This window comes from Canis lupus, chromosome 30 (genome assembly GCF_011100685.1).
Source record: "Canis lupus familiaris isolate Mischka breed German Shepherd chromosome 30, alternate assembly UU_Cfam_GSD_1.0, whole genome shotgun sequence".
Classification (NCBI taxonomy): Eukaryota; Metazoa; Chordata; class Mammalia; order Carnivora; family Canidae; genus Canis; species Canis lupus.
The window spans coordinates 25,607,613-25,627,889 of NC_049251.1; the positions used below are offsets into that span (position 1 = coordinate 25,607,613).

General features: G+C 41.7%; 1 protein-coding gene across 1 annotated transcript in view; it reads right to left on the reverse strand.

Moving 5' to 3' along the window:
* The window catches only part of ANXA2 (annexin A2), a 33,643-nt gene extending 20,453 nt beyond the window's left edge, over positions 1–13,190 (reverse strand). The window contains 2 exon segments of the mRNA NM_001002961.1: positions 10,054–10,153; positions 13,143–13,190. Of these exon segments, the coding sequence (NP_001002961.1) occupies positions 10,054–10,153; positions 13,143–13,190 (148 nt within the window).
* Positions 13,191–20,277: the final 7,087 nt, after the last annotated feature.

Sequence of the window (20,277 nt, forward strand, 5' to 3'; positions counted from 1 at the left end):
GAAACAGCCTTTTGCCTTTCTGTTCACAGCAGCTAAGCGTCCAGTCAACAGAGTCAGAATTCAATCTAATTATTGGAAATCCCCATAAAGAGCCTGAGTGGTTAACCTGAATCTCATGTAGGTGGCAGCAACTATGATAGTCTGAAGGAATCTAAATGTATTTTACCTAAATTATTTACCAAGCAAACAGCCTGCTGAGATGCAGCATCCAACATGCTGGGACCCCTTACAAGTGAACAATCTGATCCATTACACAAATGCTAATGCCAGCAACTACAAAGAAATGGAAGCTATTTCTGCAAGTGGAAGCCCCCTCCCCCTTCGAAGAACATCACCTACATAAGCTATTTCTCCCATACCATTGTCTGCAAGTTTTAAATTGAACTGGAAAGAGGAAAAAAAAAATCATGGAGCCCCGGATCAATTGCCTAGTCAAAGCCACTTAAGGCATGTCCTGTGTCGTAACACCAGAATACACATTTCTGCCAGTGGGATTTAACCACCTTATCTTCAGAACACTGCTGCTTCCTCTCAACCTGCTATCATAATTGGTGAGGCAGTTTATTCCTGTGGAAAATAGTTCAGCACAGGTTGAAGCTGCAAGGGTCATCCGGTTACTCACCATTTCTGCCCAGGATGAGGCTAGAAGGATGAGGACTGATCACTCAGCCATCTATGTCAGCACAATCATCGTCAACAATGCACAGCAAGTGCCAGGACACTAGGAAAGCTTTAAGTTTAACGAATTTAACATAGGTGCAGATGCCCGGGAGATGAGGCTGTGCCCTCCTGGATTTACACTCTCAGATCTCTTATGTTCCAGTGTATAAGTAAGTGTTTGCTGGGCAGAAGGGGCCCAGGGGCTAAAAGAAACTATGCGGGCAGGGCAACAGCATAAAGGAAAAAAAAACCAACAAAGCTGAATAATGTTTCTTTTCCCATTCCATTCCTTTTGTGCTTCATGTGGAAGGTCAAAGTAATCTAAGCAAAGGCTCACAATGGGAAACAGTAATCAGGGTAGGGGAGCCTACAGAATGTGGGTGAGAACACAGTAAAATCTGTGTTCCAGGCAGATTTTTAAAAATTTATTTTCAAAACTGATAGAAGTTCAAATTTCAACACTGGTAAGGAACTAAGACACAAATTTATTTGGTTCCTAATGGGAAACAACACAGTAAATTTCATAAGCATTCATTCCTTTCATGAAAATGGCCAACGAATCTTAGCAGCTAACTACAAAAACGTCTCCAACACCCTTTAGTCGGGGCATCCGAAAGGTCAGTCACTGCTCTAAATGCCAGTCAACATGAAGCACTCAGCACGGTGCTTATGTAGAAGACTTTTAAGTCACGTCTACCAATCGCTTCTGTGAGGGTGGACTGCAATTCTAGGGACAGAAATGCTTACCTTTGTCCAAATAACCCAGATAAGAAGTAATGCCTGAAGAGTTCACTGCACAAACTGTAACACCTGTGCCAAGTGATACCACAGGAAAGCGCCATTGACAGCAGGACTCAAGCAGAATACTCTGGGGTCTTGGGTCTCTTAAACCATCCACCATATTTTTGAAACATAACAAACACTTGCAGTCTAAAATAACGGCCAACTCCAAAATCATAAAATCAGCCTCCTGAGTTTCCTCCTCCTCTCTGCGGGTGGAAACCCCAAATCAGCTTCACATCTGGCATTCCATGGAAAATGTGTCTTTTATTGTCCATGGCAAGGAACCAAGAGGCCATTCTGAACAGGATGCTGACTCACATCTGCCAAGACACACTGGCTGCACAAAGAAAATGGATTTCATTTTGTTTGATGAGAGCTCAGGAGGCCCTCAGGGTGTGGCTGACTGGTCAGAAAAAAAAGATTCCTTATCTAGAAGATAAAAACCATGCCTCAGCTTACATTACGGGGGATATAGGTATCAAACTTCAGAATAAATCATCTCTGCAAAGGGAAGGTCAGCAGCAGGCCACAGAGAGAGGCAATCCATGCTTGTGGCCATATTTTATCATAGTAGCATCAGCCACTCACTGAATACCTACTATGTGCCAGGCACTTACGAAGTGCTTCACACAACTTTGCCATATAATTGTCACCACATCTGTAAGAGGTAGGGGCTCCTGTCATTCTCATTTTACCACGAGGAAACAAATGCTCCTGGAAGGCAGGGACATGCCCCAGGTCACACAAGCAAATCACTTGCAGAGCTGGGATTCAAACCAAGATTAAAGACCCAGGCTCACTGCATTGGGCTATCTTGCTTCCTGTTATAGAAAAGTAACCAAAAATTAAAAATAAGGCCAAGAGAAAGACAGCATGTCCTCCCAGTGTGGCTAACAAGGCCATCCAAGACTGCCTCTCCAGGGTATGCTCTCACTCAACTTGCTACTTACTACCGTCAGGCACAAGCTCTGTGAGGTAACATGTTAACTTGGAGATTATAGTCCAAAGGTTATGGCTTCAGGGCCCTGCAGGACATTAATGGCCTTGTATCCAGCCCAGCAATCTTATCCCAACACTGTTCCCTCAGTGCCTATTAACACCCAGTTTTTCAAATGTCCCTTTGAACTAATCTTATCTCCTCTGAGTTAAATAAATGTTTGACACGTGTTCATCCCCCATCTATATGAGTCATGTTGGTACCGTTTTGAAATTATACTTTGAAACTTCTTCATACCACACTCCTCTAGTTCCTAAAAATGATTTGGGACACAGCAATGTGTCTATATATCTATAGGACTGGATTTACTATTTACTACATACAAACATACACACATTTAATAATCTGTAGATAATTATTTGCCAACCACTAACAGTGCATGGTCACTGAACGTAAGAGCTATCCCAACTGAGGTTTTTTCCAACAGAAAGACCTAGAAACACTCCACGAGGGATAACATGGAGAGGGGAGCCCCTCCCAACAAGACTAAAATGCCAACATGCCATCTGTCTACTAGAAGTGACTTCAGGGACAGAGAAGCATACACATGTACACACACACACACACACACACACACACACACACAGTTGTCCAAAGTATCCTTCCCACCATCAGCCACAGTGCTGCCTGGCCTGGAATTCCTGCTCTCCGAGTCACTCCTTGGTATCACTCAGCAGTCATGAGCACTCTGTGTCCAAAGGGTCCTACCAGGAGTTGGATAATCACATGGGGGACAGATGAAAAGGGGAGGCATCTAGATCAGTGTCAGCAATAGATGCTTCAGAAACCATGTAGGGCTCAGAACTGTACTATCTAAGCAACTGAGTTAGCTCCCTGTGCCTTGCCTTCTCATTCTGTAAAATAGATCATGAGAACATTTACTGGGATGCAGAAAGGATGGATTGAGTTAATGACTTGGAGCAAGTCTGCTACCTTCTCCACACTCAGCTTCTCCAATGTAGGCCTGGGTCTTATTTGCATTTGGTTTGGGGTCAATGAAAATAAGGCTATGGGCGCTTTTGCCATTAGCAGACATTAGATTACTAGTCCAGTTTCATGATAACCTGTGGCAGCTGCCTGAAATGAGACAGAAAACAAGCACTGCCTGGGGTCACAGGGGGCTGGGGCGCTCGGCACCTCCCCCAAGACTGGCACTGTGGAGGTGTGGTACTGACTCATGCAAAGTGTGGTTTACCTAAGTGCCTAAGAAGGTTTGGCCCAAAAATCAAATTTCTTCTTTTTCCATTCTGCTCTGATTTCACCTCTGCTGAGTCCCTTAGAAAGGATTTAAGTGCCATCTATTTGTTAATCCCCTTGTATACTTCAATAATCTAGAACCCTGCCTGCCTCCCATGCATAATTGTAGTTCCAAAATGCTCCACAGGACCAGCAGGAAAACACAAAGTAGGCCAGCAACCAAAATTCAAACCAAATCCGATTGTAAATGAAGGATGATATGCAAAATGCAAGTGCCATCTTGTGCCCTGCCACTCTATTAGCCTCATGGGACAGAAAATTTTAAAATCTGAACAGATGCAAGAGAAATCAGCATCCTGATCCTTAACTCAATTGATAGCAAGGAAGTTAATATTTACTGTCTTACCATTGCTGACACCAGAAAAGAAACTGGTTACTATGCCCAGTGTCCCTTCGTGGCACTGATACTCAGATTTCCCCAGGGGGAAAGAGGTTAACAGTTTTTACAAAAAAAATAAATAAATAAAAAAGAAGAAGAAGGCTGAGAGGCAGGCAATAAAAGCTAAGGCCTATCGTTAGAAAGGCACCAGGGACTCCATCACCCATGTTTTATAGACTTCCTGGCTCAGGTCTGGCATCCATACACCCATGTAGACAAAGATGGTTTTGAAGAAAATCAGAAAATCTGTGCTCAGAGTAAAGGTGACCATTGACTCAGCACTGGTCCCCCTTTGTTTCCAGCAGTGCTGTAAGATGAGAACTCAAGTCCAAAGTAAACTCGATCACAAAGGGAAAGGCCTCAGTGAAGAGAAGGCTCCCCTTCCTCCTGTTCCCATAAGGGAGGGTGGGAAGGCTGGGCTGCATGAGCTACAAATACCTCTCTTGCAAGCATGCTGTCCTTCAGACCTAAGGGTTCTTGTAGGTTTGGGCCTGCCCCTCCCCCGCCCCCAAGTCCCCTTTTAGAATAGAAGCCACCTTTCAGAGCCAATCTGCCTCCTGGCATCTCCAAGAAAATACATTCCTAATTGCTGTCTCAGCTGAATGAATACTCCTCCAGGTGTGCAGGTGAAACCAAAAATACACGTCCTGGCCTGCTTTTCACTGGCATGGGATGTTCGTATTTTTGGCCATGCTGGAAAACATTGGTTCCATTTTAAAAGTATAAGAAAAAAAAAATAAGTGCAAAAACTTGCTGCAGTTACACATCTCTCTACTTGTGCTTATGAGAGGGGGGAAAATATCACCCGCTTTTGCATCCCTTCCGGAGAACACAAATACTGCTGAAATCAAAACTGGCAATAATAATAGGGCAACTCATTTCCCTCCCCTTTGAGAGAGAGAGATAGATAGACCAAAGCTGTACCCGTCTATTGGCACTTACACTAACTCTGGGGTTGTGCTGCTTCTAATTACAATCTATTTTATGTAGTCTGGATTCATCCTTTTCTAATTTAGCTGACTTTCCTTTCTAGTTATTTGGACCCATATGGTAAACCATTCACAGCTGTGTTGTACACTCCACAGTATATATTTAACCCAAGGCCAATCTAGACCAAGAGACTCCTACAGATTTAAGTCTTAGAAACCTCTTGTTAATTAAGCAATATTACTACTTTTGCATGGCTTTATTCAGTTTCTAACTAGACATAAATTAAGGTTAGTAATTGCATAGTCTACCTCAAACCAGAGTATACACAAAACAACCATGCATTTGGTTTAGGTAATATACTCAAGAAATACTGAGATCTCTTCAAACTAAAAACAAAGCAGACTTATGAGCATGAGCTAAATTCATTTTGTGAAAACAGATCAAAGCTCACTAAGGGACTATTATCCTTTCTGGCTACTGTCCAAGATTCTGAAAGTGTCCTCTGATGCCTCATCTCACCAGCCATGTGTCCCTCTTCAGTGCACTCACCTGTGTGTGGTCTAGGATCTGTGTACATTTGACTACTATTTAAATATAGGTTAAACTATTTACCTTTTCACACAGTCTCAGGGGCCATTGTAAATAAGATTAAATAAGTTTAATGAAGTAAAACCCTTGCCCTCAAGGAACTCACATTCTGGTGGGAGAAACAAAATCCATACATAAATAATTACAACACAATATGACAAGAGCTGTAAATTCCTTACGTGAAGTATCATACTTCATGTAAGTATTAGACCAAGGAATAATTGGTTCTGCCTCTTTCTCAGAGAAAGCATGGAGAAGAGGCTGTGTATGGGCTCACTCCGGGAGACAAGTAGGAACTGTTTGGGTGTTAGTCAGAACTCCCACCACATGGGGGCTGTACACTCCTGTCACAGTAAAGGCTCCGAAGATCCTGGAGATGAAGCTAGAGAGAGAATCTGCCCTGGAGGAGGCAGGGAGACCCACAAAGAGAACAGAAGCCATGACCACCCAGGTGAGAAAGGATATGGCTGAAGGGAAGGAGGGATATTAACTGTTCCCGGTCCTCCTCACCAGTCCAGACAGTACCAGCCCATTGGTCTCACCCAGTTCTGCCCCTCATTCGAATCCCTCCCTACACCAGGCCTGCTCTAGTTTACCATCCTCTGTTTCACAGCAGCTGAAGGACCCTCCGCCACAGGTGATTGCTCCCTGCTCTCCTTCCTGAGGGGACTCAGACCAAAGGGGAAGTCCGTGGTCAGTCAGAGCAGGTAATTAATGCTCAGAGAGCTCTGTACTTGGCACGCGCTCACATGTGCACTTGGGCTGCCCTCTAGGAAGGGGAGGCCCAGAGCCATCTTTTCATGGTCCTTTGGCCTTCGCTTATATTGGCATTTGAGGTTTACCATTTGTTTTCTTTGAGGTCAAGGAGACAGCAGTTACAGAGCATTGTGTTCTGCAGGTAAAGGGCTTGAGGAGGGAGGAGGTTAAGGTGTGGCACAAGCTTCTTAGTTACACTGAAGGTAGAAGGTGTTTTAAACGGGAAGCTAAAAAATCAATTAGCTCATTTTAGAAGGTGGTACCAGTTATCTACAAATATCAAGAGGAAGAAGAAAGGGACAGAGGGATATTACTTTCCCAACTACTGACTTCATTTTTGTTTATAATTAAATTTATTGTCTTCCATGTGTGAAATTGATACATGTCATCATAGAAAATTTGGAAAACAAAAAATATGCTGAAAGCACAAGAAAAGAAAAGAATCAACTCCACAACTGACAACTTTTAAGGTAAATGCATGTTAAGACGAGCATTTTCCAATTGTGATGGTTGCACAACTCGGTGAATACACTAAAAGACTGAATCGCACATTTTATATAGGTGAGTTGTATGTACGTGAACTCTACCTCACTAAAAATTGTTCATAGGGCAGCCCCAGTGGCGCAGTGGTTTAGCGCCGCCTGCAGCCCAGGGCGTGATCCTGGAGACCCTGGATCTAGTCCCACATCAGGCTCTCTGTATGATGCCTGCTTCTCCCTCTGCCTGTGTCTCTGACTCTCTCTCTGTCTCTATGAATAAATAAATAAAATCTTTAAAAAAAAAATTGTTCATAAATTTTATTTTTCACATTTTACACTCTATAGATACTCTATGTAACCCAGAAGCTACCATAACTTATTAAGTAATTCCCTAACTGGAAGATAACTTGGGTTTTTTGCTACCATAATCAATGCTGATACTTGGGTTTTTCGCTATCATAATCAATGATGATATTAATATCTTTGGTACACTGACCTCTATGTGAATATCATTTTCTTTCTTCTCCACAGTTTCCTAGAAGGATGCAAGGTTCCCAAACATACTGACAATCCAGACATGATTTCACAGGACTAACAGAATTAACAAGAAAAGTCAGTTACTCTTGAAAATTACTAGGCACCAAAAATAAATAAGTGGTCCTAAGTGGAAGGCACTAGGCATTAGAGGTGTGAAGAGAAGACTGGAGACCGAAAGCTGGGACACAAATATGACATGTATCTGACATCAATAGAATCGCAACTACAAAACGTTTTTCATGTCTGAAAATAACTTATGACAAAGGAAAAAAGTCTGATCCTCAAGAGGTGGGTGGCACAACACTGGGGTGTTTAAGAACACAGGCTCAGAGCTGGACAAGTTGTTCAAGCCCCAATTTGAACCAAGGCCAAGAGTCCTGGAGCATGTTAATCCTATACTGTGTCACCTGTAAACGGGAAAGGATACAACATAACATTGGGATGGATTTGAATTTCACCTAAGAAGAACATTCCTAAAGTGCTTGGTGCCATGCCTTCCCATAACAAGCACTCAATAAATAAATAGTGGCAACCAGGATAAGGGTGATGTCAGCTGCTTTTGACCAAAGTGGAATGAATGCATGAATCCAAACCTTAACCCTCCAGACGTTTCTATTTAGAAACTACAGTATTTTCCTACTAACTCAGAAAGGGCCTGAAGGTATTTTTATTACCATGGGAGTTTCAGCTGTTAGCAGAGTTCATTTGCGCAATCTTTACATTCCAGCGCGCTGAGAAGCTTTCTCATGCAAGGATAAAAGCAGCCATTGTCTCAAGCTTGTGAAAGGCACCATCTTTGTCATATGAGTTAACTGTTGGGTGAGTTAAGGGTGTTTCTGCAGTGGTGTGTTGGGAAACCCCAGGAATGGAGGCACACCCAAATAGTGAGACAGGGTGAGTTTTAGGAAAGTGGATCATGTGTGTGCATAGGCAAGCACGCATGTGTTAAGATAACAGGTTTCAGGCACTGTCTATATGGCAGGCACCACTTCATACTTCACAACTGTGTAAAGTGGAACCTTGATTAGCCCTACTTTGTATGTGGAAACTGAAGCTTAGGGAAGTTAAGCATTTTTCCAGAGTCAGATAGCTAGTAAATTAGTAGCAGAGCCAAGAGGTGAAGAGCCATGTTTACACAATCTCGCATCCACTACACTCCAGCTCCACCGAAAAAGAATGATGTGTGGTAAGAGAAGCCCTCCAAGTTCTAGTTTCCTTTTCTGATTAGTGACTTCCTGACTTCCCAGCCTGGCCTTTAACAAGCATGGTCATTTGAAAAGCATCAAAAAAAGAAGACTTTTTAAAGGTCTGGTTTGGATGCTTCTTTATTCTCCCTCCAATTGTCCAGGCAGTCCTTCTGGGAGGTACCCAGTGTCCCCAGGGAACTTGAGGCTGCTTTAGGCAGATGATGCAAATCCTTGTGTCCTGTCAGAGCCAAAGGACGTAAAGGATCTTTCTCCTTTCCATCATATCTCTGGAAACAAAAGTCACCAGTTTCTCTAAGGGTTTTAGATAAGATGGTGTTATAATTTATCCCACAAAACGAAACAATTCTGAGAGTGAAAAGGGGGCACAATCAATAAATAATGAAGACATAAATAAATAAGCCAGCACATATGATCACCCTCATTTTAGGTTCCTAGGCCATCCTGGTTGAGGTTCCCAGTCTGTCAGTGACTGTTATGTGAATTGTACAAGTGTGTCGGTAAGTTAAAACACTATACTCCAAAGAGAAAACTGTCCATGGCTTTTCAGCAAGGGTATGAGACAGCAGCTGCTCTGGTTTGCTGGGTCATGTCTGCATCTCAGTCTAGCCTCACCGTGAAAGGAAGTGCTTTGTCCAAAAGGGGAAAGAGTGTGGTCAATCACAAGCATCACCACAATAATCACAATGTCCCAGGGATTTGGAGGATGGGACAAGCCCAAAGACAAATGCTTCATTAACATAAGACAAAGAGTCTGAACATTTACTTTTATAGACACAGAAAACAGCATGACGATGACCTGAACAAGTTCTTGCTCAACCTCACCCTATTAAATGCTTTATCCACTTGATTTCTAAGGGAAGCTCTTATACCTTCTGGCCCTCTCTTACTCATCCTGGACTCGAGGAAATACACTCATCCTGACAGCTTTTCTAATTCAAGCTACAGGCCTAAGGAGTGGCCTAACTAGTAGGGTTAAACAAAAAAAAAGTCTGAATGTTCTGTTCATTAGATCTAAAAGCAAAGCAATGAAATTTTTCCCACATATGTAATGAAATTCAGGGGCATTCAGGACCAGAAAGGCCAGTTTGGGATCACCATGACTAACCTCTTCCTTGAACAGGAGGCACTGCGGTCTCAAAGTGAAGAGCTGAGCTCCTAACACACATCTGGGGGATCAGCCCTCTGCTCTCAGCTGACGCCTATTTCTCTGTTACTAGGCTACTTGGTTAAAATACTTTCTCATGTTTTAAGTCTTCCCTCCAAAGAGAGGAAGGAAGAGGAGGGGAGAAAGGAAAGGATGAAGGGAGAGTGGGAAAAAAGGATGGAGTGAGGTGGGGAAGGTTTAGAATCACTCCATGAAAGCTCAAGGACAATTTCGAATGGCCAGTACACAAAGATTAGAGGGAAAATAAAGAGACAACTAACTAAAAATGCCTCAGTCATTATCAGTGTGACACGAGAAGGACAAAGGTCACCTACCTTTGGTCTTGATGGCCGTTTCAATGTTCAGAGCATCACGCTCAGCATCAAAATTAGTGTATGCTTTGACCGACCCGTATGCACTCGGGGGTGTGGAATGCTGAGGTTAAAAGACAAACATACTCAAATCATACACATTTAAAACTCTCCTATTGAAATACCCCTAAAATACATTTTTCTCCTATTGTTTCTTTAAACAATTCAAATCATTCGTAGACTAGGCGTAACTAGGTAAGTAATAACATGCCACCACAAAGAGAGAATAGGAAACTTCACTGTTTCTAATGAGAATTCATCTTCAAAAGCTCAGCTAGTTTAGAATAGGCTGTCTGTACTTTCACTTACCCTACTTCTAGTGTAAGCTCAAAAGCAGACAACCCAAGGCTGGGCACTTGCAACCACCATTTATCTGGGATGGCTCTGAAAAAACCTTAAATTGGGCCAGCAACAATTTGCTACAAGCTGAAAATATGTGGAAATGCCTGAATGACAAGTGTGTTTAGCCAAGTTTTTGCTACAGGCATCTGAATTTCCACTGGACCCGTATCGCTGAGCTCACAATTCTTTAAAATGCAAATGTAAAAAAAATGCAAATGTAAAATGCTGGACTGCTTGTTTCAGACTATCAGATAAGTGAGAGGGAAGCCACCACACCAAGGTGGTCAGGCTTCCTGGCCCACATCCTCTTTGTGTTCACGAAGTTCCTACTCCTCTCTCTCTCCTCTGTTCCTGTCCCTCTGCTGTTATGCTTTTAACCCTATGCCTACCACTCTTCCTATTTCTTCTTTTTTAAAAATTACCTTTTAAACCATACTCTCTTCCTTTTCTAATGCTTTTCAAAGCCCAGTGACCCTGTCTGATCTGATGGACCCACTTCCATCCCACCCCACCACCCCAGACTAAGGTAAGGACAGTCATGTGTCTACATCCCAAGTTCTTCTTTCCCAAGTGTTAACTTCTCTCCTTCCTTTAGAGCTCTTGCAGCTTTCCTCCTCCCTGCTACCCAGTCCCACAGCAAAGGCAGGCCAAAGAAGATGGACAACATGGTTTAGGTTGTCAGTGGAACTATCCACCTTCAACACCAAGACTCCTCCATCCCCACAACCTCCCCCAAGTACATAATGCCCATTGTAATGTGATGACTTTGCCTCAGTTCAGTTTCTGGGAAGACTCATAGCCTGAGGTGCCCTGACTTACCTCTCCACCCACGGGCAACACATTATGAGGCATCCCAGCATTCATTTCATTTGGTTTTATGAGCAGGTTATACAGGTAAGTAACTAAGGTGACATCCTCTCAAATGTTTCCCGGGATAAACCAGAAATCTAAGTTCAGGACTACACAAAGAATTTCAAAATGTACTTGTGACCATCTTGGCCTTGGCCAAATAATGAATCCAGTTAATATTTATAACTCTGAAACTGGATTATTAAAGTATTTTCTAGTTTTACTGAACTTTCCAGTAAGATTAAATCAATGGAAATGGAACATACATTCAGGAAAAGGTATGGACAAAGGGCTATTCTGAAATACTATATGTTTTATGGTGCCTACAAAATGTGGATGGAAATCTAAGAAAAACATTTCCCTATTTATTAACAGTACCAGCAATTATTTGCAAAGGCAGGCAATCTGGCCATTGGGCCATATCACATATGGCTTCATTTCCTAGGTGCTATGTCATCTTATTCCAAAAACAGCAAGTACTGAAAGTTTTGCATATTTTTTTTAATTTCTAGAAACAACAATAAATAGTTAATTGAACCTATTAGCTGTAAAATCCACTTGTCTGAAAATCAAATTACTGAGGAAAAGTGACTTTTTTCTTCCTCTAAAATATGGGGGAATATATGAAATTTTCTATTGCAGTCCTATTTCTCCACACAGAGAAATAAATCATACTAAAGTAACTTCAAAGACTACACAAAAAGTCCTTTTCTGAAATCTGATACTAAAAACAATCTAACAATCAGATTCATTACAAAAAAAAATCATTTAGCTCTTGGACTTGTTGGACAACAGTGCGTACAAGTTCCTCAAAGAAATAAGAAAAATATATAGGCTCTCTACTCCATACAATCTGTATTTGCATAGACATCATCTATCTGAACATTTGATGGCAAGCACCAGAGATAATACAGAGGGTTCTGTACTACCCAATACAAACTGCTGTCAACAGATGTTTGAGTGTTTCAATGTATTTTGATTTCAGTGAGAGCATATTTCGAGGTATTGGCATGATATACCTACAAACCAGTATTACTTGTAAAAGCCATTTCTGCCAAGATGATCTGAAAGATGTATGGTATTATTAGATATTTACACCTATTCATATCATAAATTCTACTTGATTCTAAAAGTACTTGCAATTATGTATAATTTCACATATAATTTAAAAAAATTTTTAACTGTAAAAAAAAGCAGATGCATCAGAATTTCCAGGTCCACATATTTCCTGTGAAAGACAATTAGATATAATTCTGAGCTCCCTAATAGCCAAAGCAATAAAAGGAAACATGATAAATTAGAATACTTTCTTATTTAGCTAAAAAGAAAACAAAACACAACCAAAAACCAAACACACACAAAAAAATCCTAGTTCTCTAGTTCTTCTGAAGAAAAGATTTCCCAGGTGCTAAATTAAAAACAACAAAGGTCTAAGTCCTAATCTAGAATAACTTCCTGATCACTGTAAGAAGCCCAAAACATAAGGATCATTTTTGACATGGCTGTAGCTTATGCCAATCATCACTAAAATGCCAGGGCATGACATTAAAACTCATGTATCATCATGACACTTACTACCACTGACACGCTAAGTATATAGCAGGATAAAACTCCAGTGTCACTAATGCCTGTCCAATTTTAATGTGATGCCAGAAAAGCTTCTAGAGCCATCACGTATCTGTCAAATTGAACTACTAGCAACAGCAAAAATAATGGGGAAGAAAAGGGGAATGCAGGGGGGGGAATGATTGTCTAAATGTTGTCCTCGTTGTCCTTAGATGTACAAGGAAAGAGAGTAGCACAGTTATCCAGAGAGATGTCTAATTTGCAAAAATTACACAAAGTGAAAATGATATACTTACATCACCCTCCAAGCTGAGCTTGCAGAGAATTTCGTGAACAGTAGACATTTTGAAGGAAGCTGGGGAAAAAAGTACAACAAATAGTATTGATGAAGAGGCTTCCTTTCCCCCGAAGCGCAGTGATTCATTATACTAATCTCTATTTCTTGGACCATTGCATCTGAGGATATTAGAGTAATTTTTGCAAATAGATGCAATTCCTATCTTATGATTGGGCAAATTAAAGCTGGGAAATGGTTTGTCTTAGTTTCGGATGGACTACAGAAGTAGCCATCCTGCTCTGTGTAAACAGAACCTGGGGAGACTGATTTGTGAATACAAAAACAAAATGCTTCCTCAAGGCTCATGCAACTTGTTCTAACAGGATAAAACTAAGTCTTCCACTTCTCATAAAAAGTGATAAGCTTGTCCAACCAGCACCTACTTCTGTATTTCTCACTAGCGATTAACCTTATTGAAAAGGACCCTGAAATCAATAGCCTTTGCAGGTTGGCCCATTCCTAAATAGAACCTTTATTACTACCTGTGATTATTTTCTTAGTTTACCAATGCTTAGAAGATATTGACAGTTTATGAAAAAGACCATGGAGATATTTTCTGACATTAACTCATTCCAGACTCTTCTTTTTAAGATTCAATAGGGCTAAAATGAAGTCATCTTCCAGTTAATACACTTAATCAGTCAGTGACACTATAGCCTGATGAATTGGCTTTCCAGCTTTGCAATCACACAGTTCTCGGAATTGATCTACCAACCTCTGCCAATGAAGAGTGCCCAAGTAGCAGGAAATCTATCTCAACTGAGACAAGATAGGTCATTCAGCATTATCACTCCCAAAATAAGAAAATAGAGCGGAACTGTATCCTGAAACAGTGGGATTGACGTCTGAATTACAGCATCTCCTGCTGTGGTCTCTTCTTGCTTAATATTTTTTCATCAAGGTAATTATGCCCATGCAAATTCAGCTTTCCATTCTCTTCCAACAGTTTGCATGGTCTAAATATTTTCATAAAACTGGCTTGGAGGGAATATTTGATGCAGACACTTGCTAACTTACAGGAACGCTTTCGACTAAGTAGATTCCAGGCTCCGTGTTGGATGGAGGTGGGGAAATGTAAGAAAAGAAGATTCGCCTTTATCTGTGCTTATGGATATATTTCTGCAAGATTTTCACCCTGAGCTAGCTCCTAGACCACCCCTCTCTCTTCTTAATGATCACAGAAGATTTTTAAGCACAGCAAAAAGAAAACCAAACCTATTCCAATTGCCCCCTTTCCTACAGCTCTCAGACATCCCCCACCTCGACTATGTCTCACCACTGGGATATAATCCTGATTGTAAAAGGTCTTGGTCTGTAAATAAACTGTGGTATACCTGAACAATGGAATATTCTTCAAAATGAAAAGAAATGAGCTATCAAGCCATGAACAGACATGGAGGAATTTTTTTTTTTTTTGAGAGTGGCCAGATGTAATCTTTATTAGACAAAGATTTCAAAGTAGTCATTATAAAGATGGTTAGAGAACTAAAGTAAATGATTAAACAAGTAGAGGAAGGTCTGCTGATGATGTTGACTATGGAAAATTTTATGGCATAAAATATGAAACATATGAAATACATAAATTCTTAGCAATTGGTAAACTCTTGCAGCTGACCAAAGAAGAAATAAAAAATCTGAATATATCTATAACAAAATAAGAGATTTGAATTAATAATAAAAAACCTTCCATGAAGAAAAAGCCCAGTTCCAGGGGCATCTGGGTGCCTCAGTATGTTAAGCATCTGCCTTTGGCTCCAGTCACGATCTCAGGTTCTTTTTCTTTTCTTTTTTCTTATTTTTATTTTTATTTTATTTTTTATATTGTAATTTTATTTATTTATTTTAATAATAAATTTATTTTTTATTGGTGTTCAATTTGCCAACATACAGAATAACACCCAGTGCTCATCCTGACAAGTGCCCGTCACCCATTCACCCCCACCCCCCGCCCTCCTCCCCCTCCAGCCACCCCTAGTTCGTTTCCCAGAGTTAGGAGTCTTCATGTTCTGTCTCCCTTTCTGGATATTTCCTACCCATATCTTCTCCCTTCCCTTCTATTCCCTTTCACTATTATTTATATTCCCCAAAAGAATGAGACCATATAATGTTTGTCCTTCTCCGATTGACTTATTTCACTCAGCATAATACCCTCCAGTTCCATCCACATTGAAGCAAATGGTGGGTATTTGTCATGACATGGAGGAATCTTAAAAGCATATTATTAAGTGAAAGAAGCTAATCTGAGGGGCTATATACTCCATACATAGTATGGTTCCAACTACATGACATTCTGGAAAAGGCAAGACCGTGGAGACAGTAAAAAGATCAGTGGTTGCCAGGAATTAGAGGGAAAGAAAGGAGTCAATCAGTGGAGAACAAAGGATTTTTAGGGCCATGAAACTACTAGGCATGATACTATAATGGTGGACACATGCCATTATACGTTTATCAAAGTTCATTGAATGTACTGCACCAAGAGTGAACCCTAATGTGAACTATGTGCTTGGAGTGATAGTGATGTGTCAATGCAGGTTCATCGGTGGTAGCAAATATACCACTCCAGTATGGGAGGTCATACGTCTCTCCAATAACAGTAGCTACCTGCCACACATGGCTATCAAGCACTTGGAAAATGTCCTGTCCAGACTGAGATATGCTGTAAGTGTAAACTATACAATGGATTCTGAAGACTTAGCATGAGAAAAAGAATATAAAATCTGTTTTTTATACTGATCATATGTTGTATTTATGATATGTTGGGTATGTTGGGTTAAACAAAATACACAATTTAAATTTAATTTCACTTGTTTCCTTTTTTTTTTTTTTTTTTTTTTATTTATGATAGTCACACAGAGAGAGAGAGAGAGGCAGAGACATAGGCAGAAGGAGAAGCAGGCTCCATGCACCGGGAGCCCGACGTGGGATTCGATCCCGGGTCTCCAGGATCGCACCCTGGGCCAAAGGCAGGCGCCAAACCTCTGCGCCACCCAGGGATCCCCCCCCCTTTTTTTTTTAATATAGCTATTAGAAGTTTACAATTCCATATGAAGCTCACATTCTAGTTCTGTTGGGCAGTGCTAGTCTAGACTATCCCATGACCACGGTCCAATCCTAGTCTGGTCCAAAAAAAACATTTGCAGTGGCAAGGTCATGTGAAAATTAAGTTTGAGATTTCTTGTCAGGACAAATAAGTTTGAGTCTTCCTTGATAGAGTGAGAAATCTCCTACTTCTACTTGAGCCAAGGAACATTCCAAAGGGTCTTGTCAGTATCCATCAGCCTAAGAATCACCAAAGTGGAGATGAATTCCCTAGGACACTAACCACCCCATCCTGACCTTGACCATCACCCCTGAGCCTCCGTCAGAACTGCAGTAGGTCTGCAGTGAGGGGTAAACTACTGTCGTCTGTCTTACAGAATTCTAGTCCCCACTGTAAACAGCTAAGAAATAAAAATGCCAAAATAAAAGCAAAACCCCAAGGAGAGGATCAGTAAGTTTCTGCTCCCAAAGTGTGGATTAGGTGCCTCCCATTGGTTCTGATGTGTAGGGAATCTCCTACACATCAGAGTGCACAGTAAGCTTCCATTGCATAGTTCCTTCAAGCTCCCTTTCCAGCCCTGAGCATTGGCTTTGCAGGCAGCTGCCTAAGTTTGTCCCACATGGCACCCTCGTTACTGTACATGTCAAAGACAATCTGATACACACTCTCCATTCCTGCTGATTCTTCTCCCACAGCCACAACACACTGAGGAGAGGAAAAAATAGGGCTTTTTAAAGGCCCCACAAATCTTTCTTTCTGTTTCATCGTGAACTGTTGGGCCGTTCTTTCATCAACTCAATCCTACACACTACTATCAAGTAAATTCCTGTATTTCATCTCGTTGAAATAGTTCGAAACCTATCCCTCAATGGCATTCTCTTATTCCGGCTCAGGCCAGCCCTCAAAGATTGGCACAGACACCCAGCCTCAGTGCTCTCCATCTACTCCTCCAATAAAAGTGGACTTGAGCCCAACAGTTACTTGCTTCTCCCCAAACACTGCTCCTTTCATCCACAGTGCCCTGACTCCTGCTTCCTCCCCTTTCCACCCCCTGCCTTTACCTCTTCTTTTAGTTCTGGTGACCATGTCCATTCCTGAGGTCACCACTACTCTGGCATCTGCTAACAGGGTGGCAGGTCTGCCAACCCACGTGCTCTCTCCCACCTTCTACTGCAAAAGCACTTTCTGATGCCACCAGACTTCTTTTGCTGAGCACAATGTACGGAGTTCCTGCATGTACCAAGTATTCAAACGGCAAATGCCTAAGTACAATACAAAGCACAGGGAGTATATTTTATTTCATCTCCCTCACAGAGTCCTGGTCCCCCACAAACTTCACAGGGCCTTTGCACACTCCAGGTGCTAGGTAAACTTAGTTTACAAGTTGGTATTCGGCATTATTAACATTTATATTTGTATTACTTAGAATCATCCTGCAGAAAAAGCAAGAAAGTCACAATAGCCACAAAATGGTCTCCATGAAGCTTGCTATCATATCAGTGTAAGTCCTTTTGTATCCGATAAATACTTCCTATTTCATGCAAGCTTAATGGCAAATACATTTTCATCTTATAGATAAAAAATGGCCCTTTGTTTCTTCACTACATCTGATCCCCTGGCAATGCAGTCATTTTGTGGAGGACTGATTAGTCTCTAGAAGAAACAGTCCGCTTTGCCACTCATAATGTTTGGTAAAACATTAGCTTAACAGTCCGTTTGATTAATGAGAACATGTCAGTGCAGTGCTACCCTTGAAAGCAGAAAAAGAATGTCTTCGTAGTGCTGTTAGGTTGCAAATACTGGTACCCTTCAAATAATCAATCGACAAATCGCTAACAGGCACACACTCTTGGCTTGCACTGCATTGAGGGCTGTGATGACGCACACAAGACTCTACCCCCACAGGGCTTTCCAGTCCTCTCCTTCTTGCCCCAGTGAGATACCCGAGGCGTTAGCCCAGACCACTCAGCTAATGAGAATCGAGGCAAGGCCAGAATCTGGGTCTTCCGACTCTTGAGCCTTCACCCTTGCAACTTTACCACAATGGTTCTCCATTCCGAAAGATTAAGATTCAAGACAGAAAGATAAAAGTAATACGAGGGAGATCAGCTAAGAGATTAATGGTGAGGTACTGGCAGGTTTGAGAAGGGAACTCACCCTGGAAGTCTCCAGCCAGACAAACATGGGAGAAAGGCTGAGAAGGAACAGAGAAAGAATGTCTGTCCCTGGGTGGTGGGAGAACCAGATGGACAAGTTTAAAGCAAGCCGTGTCTAACTCAGTGCCCTGTGGGAGGCCTAAAATATTAGTTTCTGACCGGTGCAAATTTAAGCTTGGCTGTGGAAATATGAGAGAGCCAGAAAGTCAAAGTGATTTGTTCCCCAACGCTCATTGTTAACTGTTCACCACACTGGCTCCGGAGGCTGAATTTTCTTACTGAAAGCAGTAGCTCTGCCTCAGTTTACCTACTACTCTGAGAATAAAAGTCTATGAGCCTGAGACAATTCCACCCCCCATTGACTCATCACAGTGTAAAATCCTTTTTTTAAAAGATTATTTATTTATTTATTTATTTATTTATTTAAGAGAGAGAGCGAGAGAGCGAGAGAACGCAGAGCAAGAGAGAGAGAACACAAGTGGAGGACGGTGGGCAGAGGGAGAAGTAGGCTCTGCACTGAGCAGGGAGCCCCACGTGGGGCTTGATCCCAGGACTCCGAGGTCATGACCTGAGCCGAAGACAGACGCTTAACTGGCTGAGCCAGCCAGGTGTCCCCCACAGTGTAAAACTCTTAAGTGTGTTACAAGCAGAACAGCAGCTCCTTTCCTGGCAGACAACATGAAAATGGCAGTCTGCATCACTCTTTCCAGCACTTCGGCCTCACCCAGATCTCCAACTGGTTTCAACTTGTAAAAAAGATGCAGTGTTGTGGGGGGGGGGGGGGGGGGCAGGTGGCCAGCAGATTCAACCTGTTGATGAGTAGTAGTATCTGCACATACCAGTACCTTCCATTCCCAGGGAAGGGCTGACTGACTAAACAAGATTATTAAAATGGTTCTTTATCAGGCAAAGTTTTTTCTTTAAGAAAATAGAGAGGTACAGAGAGACTTAGTGAAAGAGCCACACCCACTTCGAACTGGTTGAAATAAGTCACCACTGGAGTGAGAACAGACTCACACTCATGCCTTACAGCAACCCCCCCGACCCCCACCCCGGGCCCACCACCCAGCCATGAAGGGAACAGTTTCTCCTCTGGCCTTGAAAATATTAATGAATAAAGACTCTTAACCGCCTGACTGGAAAAGCCCATGGAGGGCAAAGCCAGACATTAATGAAATCTGTGCAGCTGTTGAAAAACAATCATTTACATTTAACATAAGAACTGTTTTAAAGATATTTAAGGGTTTGTCCTTTTTTTAAAAACTGTATATATTTTTTGTTTTATTGTTTCACTTCAAACACAGGTTAATAAAAACAGTACACGTGAAACAGATTTAACTTCTCCCCGAAAAAGGAAAGTAAAACAAAATTTGCAAAAAGGGTTGAAACAAAGCAAATCCAAAAGTTAACACTTTGCCAACAGCAAGAACAAGTTCTATTGAAATGAATTGAGAACCAGCTCCAGAAAACCCAAATATTAATTCGCACAAACAAACAAATACATGTTGCTACAGGGCTGGTCTGCACAGCCAAATCTGCAATTTGAATATACTCCACCAGTTTTGTGGACACACCCACTTTAGTTTTGTGGACACACCTACTTTAGTTTAAAAGTGGTGTTGATGTGTTACCACAAAACACAGCCCTAGCAACCATGATGAATCAATCAGGAACTGGATGATACAAATGAGGATTTTTAAAAGGAAAATGTGTGGGGGTGGCAGTGGGGAGGGTTGGGTTTCCCCACCAAAACCTTCCCTGTGCAGAGTTCCAGGCCTACAGGGTCAAACTGGAATTTTAAACCAAAAGAGGGGAAAAAAATATGGGAGTGGAATTCATATCCCTCACCCCTCAAAGCATTTTTATTGAACAGAACATTCCTGAAAACACAGACTTTT